General features: G+C 42.8%; 1 protein-coding gene across 1 annotated transcript; it reads right to left on the bottom strand.

Moving 5' to 3' along the window:
- Positions 1-1,800: 1,800 nt before the first annotated feature.
- hs3st3l (heparan sulfate (glucosamine) 3-O-sulfotransferase 3-like) lies at positions 1,801-16,203 on the bottom strand. Its single transcript, XM_086099229.1, has 3 exons — positions 15,431-16,203; positions 3,596-3,825; positions 1,801-2,430 (listed from the first exon to the last, which is right to left on the bottom strand). Exons 1-3 carry the CDS (start codon positions 15,892-15,894, stop codon positions 2,042-2,044), a joined length of 1,083 nt encoding a protein of 360 aa, XP_085955355.1. The 5' UTR covers positions 15,895-16,203; the 3' UTR covers positions 1,801-2,041.
- Between the last annotated feature and the right edge of the window lie 302 nt (positions 16,204-16,505).

Raw genomic sequence — 16,505 nt, 5'->3', positions numbered from 1 at the left:
TCATGTATGTGGATGTTGTGTTAGTATCTAAATGTACACATGGAAACACACAACTAAGTTATTTAAATGTATTTGAAAGAGTATGCCATGTGTCTTGTTTCATTTAATTAATCTCATTCACTCCCAAAGACGTTTTTAAGCGTCTTTTCAGACTTGGTCTAGAATTGGCTGGTACTGAATAAGTTGAGAAATGTGAAACTTTCTTACGTCATGGTTGGAATCAAAATTAGATTCTATTGGACTGTGTCATGAAGCATGTTTTGTCTAAATGTACATTTTTGTAGCACTTTTGTGCCGTTTCCTTTGGATACATTTTGTGTGGATTTTTTTTGTTTGTTTTTTGCGATACAGTCTAGGTTGGAATGCAGATTCAATTTGAAGTGTTTACAATTTTGGCCACAAGAGGACATCACAGTCAGCAGTTGTGATTTAGTCTACCCTGTTGAAATAACAGAATGGCAGGGGGTCGTTTACAGAGTCCATTCCAACGTAGGCGACGTGAATTGAAATCACTTTTAGGTCGCAAAAAGTATCTATTACATCTTTGTTTTTATTTTCAAATATATCAACATACGGTGCAACAGAGCAACTTATTGAAATTCATATGGTTACATTTGCAAAGAAATCAAGCGCTGCAGAGAGACTTGCAAGCAGCAGATGGGTGGGGGGGGGGGCAATAAATGTGACTGATTGCCATTTTTTTTTGTGCTTAAAAATAGCTTGGGTTTGTTTTGTTTTCGAACTAGTGCTAATACATGCAGAAATAAAGCCCGACAAGCAGGCTTCACAAAGCCTGACAACAAAAGAATGATGATTTCACTTGACTCCATGGGGTTCTGTCAGAACAAGTTCAGAACCGTTCTGAACTTGTCCCGTACGGGTTTATCATCTTTGTGAGACCATTTGGCCTCCTCGCTCCCTCAAATGTGCCGAGCCGAGCCACAGCACGCACAACGCGTACAGTCCGGCACGTGCCGAGGGGCCAAGTGATTCCCATCACTTCCACCACCTCCATCCATTTAGCCACATTCATTATTTAAGAATACAAAACCACTCAGACAAATGCGAGCTCATTTAAAGATTCTCTCACTCACCGCACTCCGACGTTTGCCACATAAAATATGCATCTCTTTTTCGGGAACAATACTTGGATGATGTCACTCAGTAGACAGGCCTATGCGTTGATCGACTTGGTGAGGATTAAGAACGAACATAAAAAGCAGTTGTGTGTTCTTAATGATCTTTAAAGTATCCGATGTGCTCAAAGGGACCAACACAGGAACCGACACATATAATGATATCTCCACTGACAATTTTGAGTCTCCAAGCCATAGGTGCTGTCGTAGTTGGCCTACCAAGACTGACTGGTGAGGCAACAAGTCTTCCAGACGGAAAAAATACAAAATGAGAGAGAGAGTAGCATTAAAAAAAAAACTATAAAATAGGCTTATCTGGTAACTATGTCGCATTTGCAAAATCCCCAGGTCGCGTTCCGATGAGCTGTTGATCATTTTCCTCATAATCACAAATCTGTGTCTCAGCCTAACTCGGTGTTGACCACACATGTTAAGATTTGAGATCAGAAATACTGAACGTTTAAATGTTTCTGCTTTGACCACATTACGCGATAATCGTTCAGGATAAGTCTTTCAGATATCTCTGATAATGGGATATTTGCTGGTTCATGAAGTAAATTTGAAGCTTCATTTTCCCATAACTGCAGCACAGTATTTACTTTTCGGTGTGTGGTTGTGAAATGAGACAAATTGTCCTCAAGGGAAGAATGAGCAGCAACAGGAAAACATAGGTGTGCATTTATTTTTGTCATTTCTAGTCGTGTATCATGGATGCTCACTGTGCTTGGAACCCCGGCTGAATAACTACAACAAATACAGCTTGTTTTGTCAATAGAAGTGTTGCGGGGAGAAGACTAAGTACCGTACAGTGGAAAAGGAGCATTGGTGTATATTCATGAATTTCAGAGAAAAGGTTTCTCAATTAATTAATGATTACTGTGCTAACAAAATACTAATTGACATTTTCACTGCCATCCAAAATCCTGCCCCGCCATCTGGTAGAAATGCTGGTTATGGGGCTTGTAAAAATCCCTCAGTTTCTGCATCACTTCCGGGTCGATTGAGGCATGCGTCCGCCCTTTGGTCTTCCCCAGGCAGTGGGGTTTACTACTCCCCTCGGGTTTCTTCAGGCAAGGGAAGCCTTTTGTTTTGTTGAAGTAGAAGTGTTTGTCTGTTACAATCCTCTGGAGACCCAGAAAGTCCTGGACTTTCCCCACTTCCCCGGCTGGATCAGAGATGAGCCTTTCACCGCTGACCAGATGCACTTGACTCCGGGGGAACCAGGCCAGCCACCGCTCCATGTGCTGGGCGTACAGGCCGATCCATAGAGGGCTCCACTGAGCATCAATCAGACCTGAAACAGAGATGCAGGACAGGACTGAAAATAAACATTGCCAATGACACTAAGTCATATTTTTATAAAATGGGGGTGCGGCAAGAACCGTCTATATATTTGGTTTTGTCGAAGGAGAAGAGTGCTTCTCTGCGGCACGCATGCATCAGCACTGATTTTGATGGGGGGAATGTCGGCGCTATTTGACTGTCGCCACTTGACAGCCCCTTGTGTTTTTTGCGCCTGTAATGGGCAGCATTTATCACAGCCCTGTTTTGTTCGGCAGAGATGTCTGCGCTGTTGGACAATCTGTGTTGGTGGGGCTGGATGGATGGATGCTGAAGCGTGTGGAGCGAGGATGCGTGTTTGGAACTGAGAGACGGCGCTTGGAATTGAAGCGGATTTACTTGGGACAGGAGAAGTGAACCAATGTTTTTTTTTCATCAGTGGATGCTACAGCTTCTTGTTTACTTTCAAACTTAGCTTGTAGCAGACGCGTGGGACGTCACTCACGTTTTGAGCATGACGTCTCTGATTCACTGGTGAAAGGACACTTTCATCTACAACTGGTTCCAACAACAAGACATATGCAGGAATAGTGGTTACGATTGCAAGACTGTCCATATATTTTATTTTATGTTCACCGTTCTGTAAAGTGCTTTGTCACAGTTGTGAAAGCACAACAATACTGCATCAGCAATTATGTATTGTATTGTCTTGTAGGCAAGCTACTTGTGCATACAAGGAATAAGCAATGTTATAGAAAGGACAGACAATTCAAATAATTTGTCACCCATTATAAAAATAGCTATTAGACACAGCCCTGTACATCAGCAGAATGGCTCTTATCATTTTTTCTAATCATATCACAAGTCTACCCCTCTATTGGATGCATAACGCAACCGAAGCCGCTATTGTAGCTTCTATTCTATGCGCCCTATATATGAAAACTGTTTTAAAATAGACCATTCATTGAAGGTGCGCCTTATACTCCGAAGTGCCTTATAGTGTGGAAAATACGATATATGATTATAAAATAACAAGTTATTCACACATTGATGATGCAGGACCAAATTGAGTTGGGGTTCAGTGCCTTGAACAAGGACAGTTCGACTTGGTCACGATGGAGAAACTACCACTGCGCCAAAATTTAAGTTTGGTTGAGTCTGAGCTATTAGAGTCTCACCTGTGGTACGATTCTTGAAGGCGAGGCTCTCAAAAGAAGGGATGTCAGGCGTCTTGGAGATGATTTGTGTGTAGTCGGATATAGCTCGGGTCACCGGGTCCCGCACGACCACGATCAGTTTCACCTCTTGTGACATTGCGTGGACTCTCGCTGGTGTTTCCACGGTAACAAAGTAGCGCGGTGTCTTCTCCATTACGATCTGGCCATTCAGCGCTTTGGGCATCATACTCCTGCAAAGAAGATTAGACTATGTTGTGACGAGAGTCGCCAAGTCAAATGCTGCCTAAATAAGATTTATTCCATATTTATTCCATAAATTTATTCCATATATAAATATTTATTCCACGTTCAGCGTCAGTGTCAAATTGTTTTGCCTGAACCACAAATGTTTGTCTTAACTCCGATCTTTATGTGCTAATTATTTAAGACAAAGCCAAACAATCTACTCTCCCCCGATCTTTGCTGTATTTCGACAGGCACGTGCAACTCTTGGCTCTGATGCAAATGAGTGTCTTACTGAAAGTGTCAATAGGCAATGTTATTTCACTAGCATTGGGAACAGTAACCACACAAACGTGGATGGTATATTTGACTAGATGTCAAACTATGCGCTTGTCGATAGTCAAGCTAGAAGGCCAGCAGATGGGACTCATTTCGAGAGAAATGATTCAAGAGGCCCCACAGGACCAGACGGAGACATCTGCCGCCACACCTGCCACGCACACCTGACCGCCTGACCAAGCAGCATCATACACTGAATCAGTATGTCTTATTGTAGCTCTTTTGAAACGGTGATGAATGTGCTTAGTTGTATAGCAATGCCCCTGATGTCAGTTATTGACAAAGTTCTGTAATTATTGTGTGATTGGCTTGACATGATCGATTGCATTTTGCTTATTGCCCACGGCCGGAGTGTTATTGGAGTCCTTTTATTGAGCTAGAACATGAAGACACAACCGGAAAAAAATGCCAGTGATAACAAGGAAGTCATTTACGCAGGATTAGTCATCAATGGGGAGAAAGAAAAAAAATGGTGTTCCTCAGGGATTTAACGATGTACATCTAAATTCCACACAGGAAGGAATATTTATTTATCTTAGTTGCTCGTGAGTTTATTATAACAATCTGGCCTGGAAAATGTTGTGTGGCAAGAAAACAAAATAAACATGCTGCAAATATTAAATACATATGTGATGCGGTGTTATTTTTATCCAATCCTCTATTACCAGAGACACAGTCATGAGTAACTGACGATTTATTTATCCCAAAAGTAGAAGAAGGACACATGAGGGACACGAATAGATCCGGATGTTCCGTCGTGCAACTCTTATCGGCAAAGGTTTCATATGTGCTGGTAACTAAAGAAGCCATCAATAGTGTCACCTCCCCAAGCTGTTTATGAATCTGACATACACACCCACACACACAGTGAATACATTTCATCGGATCTGAATGAGACACGCAGACTGCAGACTTCCTTTGTCCTCTCGGTAGCCTGAGCAGCCTTACAGTCTGCACGCCCTCACGGATACTTGATGTCTACAGATTTTCAAATCACGCAGTCAGCCATTTTTCAAGCAAACTTCTGGTTTCTGTGATTTCATTTTCTGAAAATACACATCCTAATGTTTGGCTATCAGACGCTGGACGGTAGTGTGTATGAATTCATGTTTGTGTGCATGAGAGTGTTTTGAGCCTTGGGTGACGGATGCAGGAATGATGGCCGCAGATACAAAAACATCCCCATTAACAATCTGTCTGTGAATAGCCAGAAGCCAAGAGCAGCCCCTCCCCACGTCGCCTCCACCATGTCATTACCTTAACACAAAGACTAATTAGTGCTCTCAAGAAGACGTTAAAAAAAAGATGATGTGTCATTTTATCAGGATCGGCCAGACAGACTGATCGACTGACAAAAATCCTGTAACCATGAACAGAGAGGCAATGTTTCTCAATGATTATTTTTTCTTCGCCCACCCCTCGCCCCCTCCCCAGGAAGAAGACGATATTTCACACACACACACCCTACTCTCCGTCGCAACTATAAATAGTAACATTTGTCTATAAAAAACGTTGTAAGGGCACCTCTGCAGAGGAGCTAACCTGCACACACTCTGACAATGACAGTGCCACTGCCACCTACTGTTGTGGATTATTATTCATCAGTAGCAAATAATAGGATGATTATATTCCATCGATACACTGTGATTCGTAGTCTCCTTCGAAAACGTGCCTGGATCCAGATGATTTTATTTCATGCAACCGATTGACGGAATAAGATTGAGTTAATTCAACAAACAGTGCTACATGTGGGCTGCTCAAAACTGGTCAACTGTCATTCCTGAAAATAAAGAAAACTGGAAAATCTCCTTCCTGAATCCTGGCTGAATTGCCTTTTTATTCTTTTTCACCTGGCCTGCTGTTTCGCCGCACAACAAGCGTTTGTCTCAAAATGGAAAATCGAACCTTTCTATTCATGCGTTGGGTTGCCTGAAACGGAGGCCTGAACTATTGCCCCTCTCATTTCTTTCAATAGGACCACTGTGGCTTTGTGATGCTCAGTGAGACATAATGCAGTCCTCTTCCAATCATAAGAAGGGACGCAAGCCATGATTGTGCGGTTCAATTATTGGTTGTTGTGATAAAATACAAAGTGATGGCACCCATTAGAAGAGTTCAGGTTGACTGGATTTGCATCTACCATATTTTCCGCACTATAAAGTGCACCTAAAAGCATTCAATTTTCCCAAAAGTCGACAGTGCGCCCTATAATCCGATACGCCTTATACATGGTGTCAGAGTCTCTTTATATTCCCCATTGAATTGTTTCCCTGTTAGTGTTCCTATGCCATCCAGTGGTAATTATTAGCAGGAACCAATTGTAATGTAAAAGGGTTCTGCCCGACACTAATTGACATGTGCAGTCACAAACACACACTCCAACAGACAATTACTTTGTGAGTCCTGCACAGCCATTATGAAACAAATAAAGTTAACTACTGACTAAACGAAGGAAGAAGGGGACAAGCTAAAGCTAGCAAGCTAAATAGAGAATTCTTTCTCTGGATATTTAGCCCTTTGTGGATGTGAGTCCATGAGCTTTGTGTGCCTCAATTGTCTTCATAACTTTTGTCTTTCATTTATTGTTTTGTAATGCCGTTTTGTATTTATATGTTTCATGTCCGTGTTTGTGACCAGTTCTCACGGGTCGCCAAGGACTAAACCCCGTATTTGATGTAGCGTCATGCTACATCCTGAGGGAGCTACAAATGGATCAATATTTGTATTTTAAAAGTACTGTAAATCACTTTGTTACAGCTGCAGATTTTCTTTTATTTCATTTTCATGTTGTAGTATTTATAAAAAAAAAAAAAAGATCAGGTCAAAGTGACCCAGTCAAAATTCCCCCAAACCTATTTTTACAAATTTACACCTTTTTTTTTCTCCTTTGTAACAACCAGCTGGTAACATGTGACAGAGAAATTCCTGATAAAATCAATCTGACTTTTAACGGAATTAATTGGCACTTTGAACGAAAGATCAAACATCCAATATGATGAACACGGGGATTAGCCAGCAGTTTATCATAAAGCCTCTGTTTGCCTTTGAAGAAGCTCTCTTTAGTTAGCAATTTCGCAATACTTCACCGACACTCCCCGGTGGGTTGATACGCGAGACTCGCCAAAGCCGCTGGCTATTGATCTTTTCGTAGGGGGCCTTAGAGTAACTATGTTGCCCACTAGGACGATGGTGTGATTGACACAAGGAGGTGTGAATACGAGGCGACGGAGAATTAGACTGTGGATAATAATGCAGCAGTGGGCCTCAGCTGGGAACAAGAGTGGCAGGTGGAAAAAGGAGATGTCAGGACCCTCTAGAGCCCCATCAGTAGCATGCTGTGTCATGCAGTGTGTGTTCGCAAATGTGAAATGTTCCCCAGATGGAAGATGCAGCAATGTATTGTGGGTATTAGACTTTGCTGGATCAGATATGTCAACATTTACATATTTTGTGATCCAAGGAGAGAAAAAGGGCATTGGCTGCGTTATTTATGAGACAAATTTGAGTGTGTGAAAATGAGTCTGTATGCATGACTGTGTTATGAGGAGGCCTCTCATCGCCTCTGTATGGGGGACCATTAAGGGGTCGGTCTATTGTGGCTGTGCCCTGTCCACTTCCAAGAGAAATCCATCATAGAGGTGTCCAGGGTCTCGCGGGACGCTCTTAATGAGAGCCGAGCTGCCCCACCCGTCTGGGCCCTCGTGACGATCGCCTCCAAAACAGATCCTGGACCAACCACACCTGAACCCCAGTTAATCACAAAATAAACAAAAGCACCGGCCGAAAGCCAAATCAGTCGGTTTATAAGATTTCCTCCCTGTTTAAAACCAAGACAAGCAGAGCAAAACATTTTTTTGAAAACTTGAGTCAGCATTCATCTTTTATGTTTTGTACCCGCCCACTGAATCATGCAGAACATCGACTGTTGTGGCGGGCATTCTTCTTTGATTTGCATGGCAATTACATGCCATTGTAGGCACACAAAAACACAAGTATCACCATGCGCTGTGTCACGGTGGCACAAAGCCACGGACGGCCTCCCTTAATGAGTGCATTATGAATTGCAGATGGATCAGGATCATTGGAGCAGATGATTCGGCAAAGAATGAGTCATTTTTCGTCTTCCGTTTGTCATGGGATGATCTGGATGACATGCGTTTCAGAGTCTCGGAAACACGTAGACCAATGGTGGCCAGCCGATCTAATATTCATTTTGCATTTATTTAACCCTTTGAGGAACAGTGGTTACTACAGAGGACAGCTTATCATGTTATCAGGTTACAGGGTGCACGAAAGGGTTAATGTATTCAGATCCCGAGCTGTAGTGCTCTGGATGAGCTGCAGCTGTTTGATGCTCTTTTGAGGGAGTCCATGCCAGACGACAATTACTACAATCAAGTCTACTGGAGATAAAAGCATGGGCATTTCATCCTGGAACACCTTACTGGCGCAGGGACCTACGCAAGAATCCGTCTCTGCATTCAATACATTATTCCAGAGCTCCTCTCCTCCAAGCTTCGTCAGCTCAGCGGGTCTCCTGCCAGTGGATCGACAGCGTCAGGGCGCAGCAGGTGTAATAAGGCTGGAGAAACAACATCACACAGTCATCGTCCTCCTCAATGTATATCTTGACAGGAAGTGGAGCAGCTGGCGGCCAACGCAGCTTGGTGCAGAACATGTTCAAGACTCAAGAGATGATTGCGGACTTCATAAAACATCCTACTTCGCGGCTGCTTGTCCAAAAGCCCTGCGTCAACTATCAAGACCTTCAAGTACTTGGCGCATCAGGTCTCTCAGGGCCAACATCAACCCCAATCCTGAAAAAGGCCTATCTGAGGATGTACTTCCTGCTAATGGCGGGTCACAGTGCAGCTCCGGCCTTCCTGTGTGAAATTTGCATGTTCTCCCCGTGCCTGTGTGGGTTTTCTCTGGGTATGCCGGTTTCCTCCCACATTCCAAAAACATGCATGGCAGGCTGATTGAACACTCTAAATTGTCCCTAGGTGTGAGTGTGAGCGCGGATGGTTGTTTGTCTCTGTGTGCCCTGCGATTGGCTGGCGACCGGTTCAGGGTGTCCTCCGCCTACTGCCCGAAGACAGCTGGGATAGGCTCCAGCATGCCCTGCAACCCTTGTGAGGATGAAGCGGATCAGAAAATGGATGGATGGATGGATGGATGATAAACTGTCCACTGTCGTAACCACTGTCCCTGAAAGGGATCATGACATGATTAGTATTAGTGATGTCATATTTACAGTTTTATGATGTCAAAAATCCTGTCTCCTTTTGTTTGTCTTTTATTCTTGTTCATTTTGGTTGACAATGAGACTGCATGAAAACAACCTCCCAAGCTTTGCCAGTACACCACGGTCAATAACATTGATAAATCTGAGTGAACCGCGAGAAATGAAAAAAAATATGTACAAGCAGACCCGCTGTCTGGAGGGGCAAAAGTGTCTCCAGTCTATGATAGAATCTGAAGAAATCAGCCTTTACACACAAATGCACACACGCGCGCGCGCGCGCATGTGATGCTAGCCCTTATCACATTCTCCAGGGTTGAAACAGAGGTCGGTCCAGATGTGCGAAGTTGCACTAACAGTAGTCGCCCTTCAACCTCAAGTCCAGCCGATCTTTGAATCTCTCCTCCCTGCAATTTATCTCTCACTCCATTCACTTCTGCCCGGAATCCATCAGCAAACCAAACATCGAGAGTCAAATGTGAATTTTCAACCAAGCAATTTTTAATGGAGGCTTTCGGAGCTACCGGAGGTTGGAAGAGCTGCGTGTAACATGACCCCTTGTGTTTGAGATAATCCCGCTGCAGGATAAAGCTTCCTGCTAATTGTAAGAGAAGCTGAGCTGACCAATGTAAAGCTCTCTAATGCTGGAGTCAACCCAAGGTCAGGGAGAGGAGGTAGAGGTATCGATCCCACGCAACACACTACTCAGGAAACTTCGAGGCCATCTCAGGGTTTATCACGCTGCTTTCCTTGATCCAATCTCCCTTCAAATACCATTACTGCATCTATCTTTTGGGATTCTGATCTCAATGGCCCCCGTGAAGCTAAAGGCTGCTTCAGGGCGGGTCTGATGAAGATTTAGCCGATCCCACGGCCCATTTGCATCGCTGTGATTGGTGGTTCGAAAGTACAGATATACAAGCGTAGTAACTCAGTTCAAAAGCGAAATCGATCTAAAAGTGAATTACGCACAGAGCGAAACAATTCCTGAGTTATTTGATGTACATGAATTTGATTATTAGAATTTACAGAGAATGAAAACCCCACATTTACCATCTCATGAAGTTTGAATATTACATAACAAGCATCCATTCATCCATCCATTTTCGAATCCGCTTATCCTCATTGCCGCCGGGTGTGCTGGAGCCTATCCCAGCTGTCTTTGGGCAGTAGGCAGGGGACATCCTGAACGGGTTGCAAGCCAATTGCAGGGCACACATAGACAAACAACCAAATGCGTTCACAATCACACTTAGGGGCAATTTAAAGTGTTCCATTAACCTGCCTTGAGTGTTTTTGGAATGTGGGAGGAAACTAGATACCCGGAGAAAAGCCACGCAGGCACGGGAAGAACATGCAAACTCCATACAGGAAGCCGGACTCAAACCCTGCACCTCTGCACTGTGAGGCCGGTGTCCTAACCAGTCCACCACCGTGCCACCCTACATAACAATCAATGAAAATTAATTCAAATCGAAATTAGGTCGGGATTCTTTTGGAAAGTATCAATATGACACTTTCACTTTTTGAGTTGAACCACGGAAACTCATTGAAAGAAAAAACATTTATTTTCCACGATAGTCATACTTATTGAGATGCAACTGTAATATTGAAATCAAATAGCGATAAAATGGCATAATTATATAGCACCATAAAACGGTATCGTACCCATCACCGACAACTTTTGTCAATGTGACCAATGTGTTACTTATTGGAAACTGGCCGACAAATTCGGGGTTTTCTCTTATGTTTGAATACAATCTGTTCTTGAACATTGTTCGGCTTTTAAAACTGAAGAGAAACAAACATTACTTGCAACCCAGTGTGGATAGTGGAAAGGTGAAATCGCATTCGGCTCCGGACAACAATCTGCGTAACAAACGTTTGCTAATTAACTCAACATATAAAAAGTTTTAGATGGCAAAAACGTCACTTTAATAAAGAAAGAGGCTCAGAACAACTAGGGGAACTATTTGAGCAAATTATGCGACAATGAAAGAAAAACAAAATGATACACTAATGAACCACAGTGCATTCCTCGGAGCTCTGCCTCAAGCTATGGCGGGAAGCAGGAGCCACAGTGCGCCGTTGCCTCATTTCCGTCATAATTTAATCAACTTTATGTATCACTCTGTGACGCATATGTATCATCCGACTTCCCATCCCGACCCCACGAAAAGTAACAATTCTATTCCCTTCTTTGACCCCCTTGTTCTGTGTGTACTCTCGGTGTGCAGTATTTGTTAATGAAGTAGTGTGAGCACATCATTAACTCCCATTGTATGGTGACCTGAAGACAGAGGTCAATTGACGGCGCTGACAGCGATGTCAAGTGGCTTGACATGCCGTGAGCCCCATCTGGCCCGCAGGGATAGGTGACAATCTGGTGTGACACTCACAATCACCTGATGTGACATTTTCCACACACACAGAAAGGCTGAAGTAAAGGCAACAGTGCTAACGTGTTTTTTTTTTGTTTTTTTTAAGAATACTTTGCGGTTACTGACTCAAAAAAAAAAAAGTACAGTGCTGTAAAGATCGAGTGACAAAACAATTTGGAAAAGCATTTTGGAAAATGTGTATTTTTTTCGTTGTTTATTTTTTAAGTACGCAATCAGCCGGTACAATTATTTGCGACCAGTTCATCGCAATCGACCTATTGGCTACCTCTGCCTTAAATGGTCAAAAATCGTTTTGGCAACGCTCCCGACTTGAAAACAGGTACATGTGGCAATTTTCTAATCATTATATTGAGATTGATTTTTCTTGACGCGGTTCAAAAAAAAAAAAAATGCGATCACGACAGAGAGTTGTCTTCTGAAATGACACATGCTGACGCTGACTTTCTCCTCACTTCAAAAAGTGCAGTGAAATTTCGATTGAATGGTAATCGGGTACCTGCAGGTTGAAACGGTGCATGAATGAGCACACAGGTGCAAAACGTGACAAGAAAGCATGTTGGGATCATAAAAATTCTCCGAGTTGGAGAATAAATGTCACTTCAGACTGTGGGCTCTATTTTCATAGACGGCGAATGCAGAAATGCTGGCGTATCCTGATTTTTATGTCGGTGCAAGCCTCGTTGCACCTGTCTCGGTGTTTGCACATAAACACTCAGTGGTGGAGTTTTAGATTTTTCATTGTTCGTTTTTTTTTTAATCTCATTTTGACTTTTGTTTTTTAAATTCAGTTCGTTTTAATTCGTTTTTAGAGCAGCCTTGTTAGTTTTTATTAGTTTTAGTTTTAGTTTTTATGTGTAGTGTTTGTCGACTGCAAGATTTAAAAAAAAATGGGGTAACTAAGTATTGAGTAGTAAACTAAATTAAACTACAATTCTTAAATGACTGTTCATCCCATCACTGGAAAATTGCTAATCTTTGCCCAGCCTAGCTGCCAAAGTATGGGCAAAGAAACTAGATGTGGGAGAAGTTTTTGCGGGAGCTAGCTCCAGTATTACAACACAATCCATCAAAATTCCAAATGGCTTTCTCACAGACACGTTTTCCCAAACAGTCCTTTCCACATCCACCGTTGTTTATTCGGATACAAGGTGGAAAAACCTGACATGCCTTATCGTGTGTGTGTGTGTGTGTGTGTGTGTGTGTGTGTGTGTGTGTGTGTGTGTGTGTGTCAAGTTAGGCTGCCGCTGACATCATTGAGCCAATGCCAATATTGAGCCTCAGCAATATACGGTAAGCTGGTTAGCATTTCATGACATAGTCCAGATTTGGCTACAGTTTTAATCTGCCATATTGGGATCATATTTATGGGGGCTTTATGTGTACTCATTGTGCAATATGCACAATTTTTTTAAAAAAGCAGAAGCCATCAATGTGAGATTCCGCTTAGAGTTAATATTTAGTTTACTCAGAGGCAATATTTCACTGCACAGATCCACTGCCCCCCCCCCCTTGTTTTTAGTGTGTGCGTGCGTGTGCGCAGTGAGGATCGGAAGTTTTGACGGAACAGGCTGAGAACAGAGCCACATGATAACGGTAACATCTGGCTCGGGCTCCAGAGATGATTACTCTGCAGCTCTGAGGACTCATCCTTCAGGCGTTGCTCTCACCCTGGTTTACACGGACACACAGACGAACACAAACACGCACAGATTGGTGGAGCCAGATGGCACCGTTCCTTTGACTATCACCTAAACCTCGGCGGAATAGCTGCAACGTGAGGTTTTGGTATGTAAACACAAAGGTGAGAAAACCGAAAGGCTGCTAATTGGTGCGCATGACAGAAATCACATGATGACAGGAACCACGTCCAAACTATATGGACAGCTTAGCGTTTAACGCCACAAGACGATACAAACACATTTTCATTATGATACTTGACTTTTATGATGAAGCGATGTCGTGTACAGTACAGCGGGACGAGGCAGATGACATTTCGAGTTTACCAATGGCACGCAATGAACTAGTTTGCGCAACGGCGTAAGAATACGTCGTCACGCAGCGCAAGAAGGCGAGCTGAGTTACGTTCATACCTTCTAATTCATTTGTTTTATATTTTTGGGCCTAGACGTGTGTGTTTCATTCAAATATTTACTGTAATTATGACTTAACTGCAGAGTTAGCGTAGGTTAGTGAGAGACGATAGGGCAAATTCCAAGTTGAGTGCAACTTTGGGTTGCATCGTAGTCATACAATAACAAGAAAGTAATCTAAGTTAGAAACGAATCGTTGGCTTTGTTGTTATAATGAGCTAAAATTATATCAATTCGGGTTCCATTCCATTTAAGATGGATAAAGGCGTGGGTATATTTTAACAAAAACATCACTATAAGAAGCAGTCGTGGATCATTCTACAAAAAATGGTTTACTGTCAAACGAAACATAAAACAAAAAGAATTACGCAATGCAACAACGCAAATTTGCCTTCTACTCGTATAAAACTAACGCGCAATCCCATAGATGGGCAAACCAATAGCATCGATAGTCATAACAGTATAGGCACAAAATAACAGTCACAAGCATATATTATTTATCCTCTGTGAAAAATTACTAACATTACAGCCACTTCCTGACTCACTTAAAATAGCGTGTGTAAGCTTAAAACGTTCTTGTTTTGTGTCTGCATGACTGTATTATAGTGCCCCCGGTGGTCCGGTCATAAGCACCAGGCGAAGCTGCAATGTGACTAAGTAATTCCGTTACTTACGGGCTGCATTTATATAAGGTAGAATGTTATCGAGTGCTATTTTCCTCATTAGAACAAAACACATTACATGGTTTTGTTAATTGTTGAGGATGCTATGCCTAAGCAATTAATGTCAGTTTGATTCAATTCCATGTGAAAATATGATTTGAGTGTTTGAGTTACAAGTATCATACCTGTCAACTCATACGGTTTAGCCATAGTTCATACGGATTTTGTGGCGAATCTTACGTATATGGCCGTATCGCACAAATCATACGGATTCTGAAAATTTCCGGGGGTTTTTTTTTTCACCAACTCCAAATGATTTGGAGTTGGTGAAAAAAGTAACGCAGGAATACAACTCTGAACACAGTAATGCCACTAAGTAGGATGATGATTCGACATTAACCAGACATTGTATTATGGAGATCTACAATAAATATCATTGAAAATTTCGTGGGTTTTTTTCTGCCGTTATTTTGACATATAAAATGCTTTGGTATGTTATAAGGATTTTTTGCTCTTTATAAGGATTTTTTTGGTAGTTTATACAGGTTGGCGCTCCGAAAAGTTGACGGGTATGAAGTATGGTCATGGGATGAATTTAACTCGTACAACTCGGCACCTTGCATGTGCAACAGAGTGCAAATTGATATTCCCCTGAGGGATTTTTTTTTTTTTTTGGTAAAATGTGAACGTATGAAGCCTCTGTATGAATATGAATAAAACGTACGTGACTCCTAAAATTAAGTGTCTAATTTAATTTCACATATCATGTAATAATGTCATAACTTTTCAACTGCGGTTATGTTTCATTAAAATGTCATTGGAATAAAATACAAGTCCCTTTGAAACTCCAGAATAAGTTGCTGAGAGCCGACTCATACCTGTACCAGTCCAATCCGCGTGCGTAATGCCGGTCAAAGAAGTGCGGTTCGGAACCAAGAGCCCGGATGTCAGGATGGAGCCGCAGAAACTCCAGCAGAGCTCTCGTTCCTCCCTTCTTAACCCCGATGATCAGAGCTTGGGGTAACCTGCGAGTGGCCGTCCATTCTTTCCCAGAGCTGTTCGACTCCATCCCGGCTTGAGCCGCGAACGCACCATCGCCCACTGACGCGACTTTGGAAGCCCCGGTGACGTTCCTCTCGTACGGCCATCCCGGCGTGAGGAACCCGAGCGCGTTTGGCTTGCTGTCAGAGTTTTCCACCAGCCCGGACTGGCAGCATCCGGCGAGGAGGTAAACCAGGGAGAAGCAGAGGATACTCAGAGAAGACGCGATGGTGAGCCGGTGGAAAAGTCTCCGCAAGTCCGCGTTTGGAAGATGGTGATGATGAGTGCAAAAAGCTGCCATCCCTCAGAGATCCATGTAGGATGAGAGGCCATTCTACCTCGCGTTCGGCTCACATCCCGACATATTCACGCTCCGATGAGATTTAAAAAAAAAAAAAAAAAAAAACTCTTTCGGGGAGTCTCGTCTTGTGCGCCACCATCCAGTCCGCGTCCGGTACGCATCAATTAGTCACTCACACGAAATTTGGTCGCTTTCTCAAACTAGATTTACTTTCGCATAGAGGACTTCAGAGTCCCTGGGGTGACCGGTAAACCTTAATCATCAATTCGAAACCAGCAGAGTGTTTGTTGCTCCATCCCCCTGCGCGGAAATACTCTGCAACTCTCCAGCATGGTTTATCTCAAGGGGATCTCTCTCTCTCTCTCTCTCTCTCTCTCTCTCTCTCTCTCAATGCAACATAATGGAACCAAGGTGTCCCAAAATAAATACACATTATATAGAATATATTCAATGCACCCCCCCCCCTCACACCCACTGTACTCACCAGGTCATTTATGTATTTATTTGAACCAAGATTGGTGAGCCAACACCAGTTTTGTTTTTTTTTAAATGCACATTCGAGGTTTATGAGCATTTTTGAACAACAACTTATCAATCCATCCATTTTCTGA

The sequence above is a fragment of the Hippocampus guttulatus genome, chromosome 19, assembly GCF_054856545.1.
Source record: "Hippocampus guttulatus isolate MCC_2025c chromosome 19, RoL_Hgut_1.0, whole genome shotgun sequence".
Classification (NCBI taxonomy): domain Eukaryota; kingdom Metazoa; phylum Chordata; class Actinopteri; order Syngnathiformes; family Syngnathidae; genus Hippocampus; species Hippocampus guttulatus.
The sequence above is the reverse complement of the archived record's forward strand: the minus strand, read 5'-3'. Positions and strand labels throughout refer to the sequence as shown.

Coding starts and splice junctions, on each gene's coding strand:
- hs3st3l (XM_086099229.1), bottom strand. CDS start 15,894: ATGGCAGCTTTTTGCACTCATCATCACCATCTTCCAAACGCGGACTTG. Junction 3,826..15,430: donor CGCGGATTGGACTGGTACAG/GTATGAGTCGGC, acceptor TCTTCTTTGCAG/GAGTATGATGCCCAAAGCGC. Junction 2,431..3,595: donor CTTCAAGAATCGTACCACAG/GTGAGACTCTAA, acceptor TCTCTGTTTCAG/GTCTGATTGATGCTCAGTGG.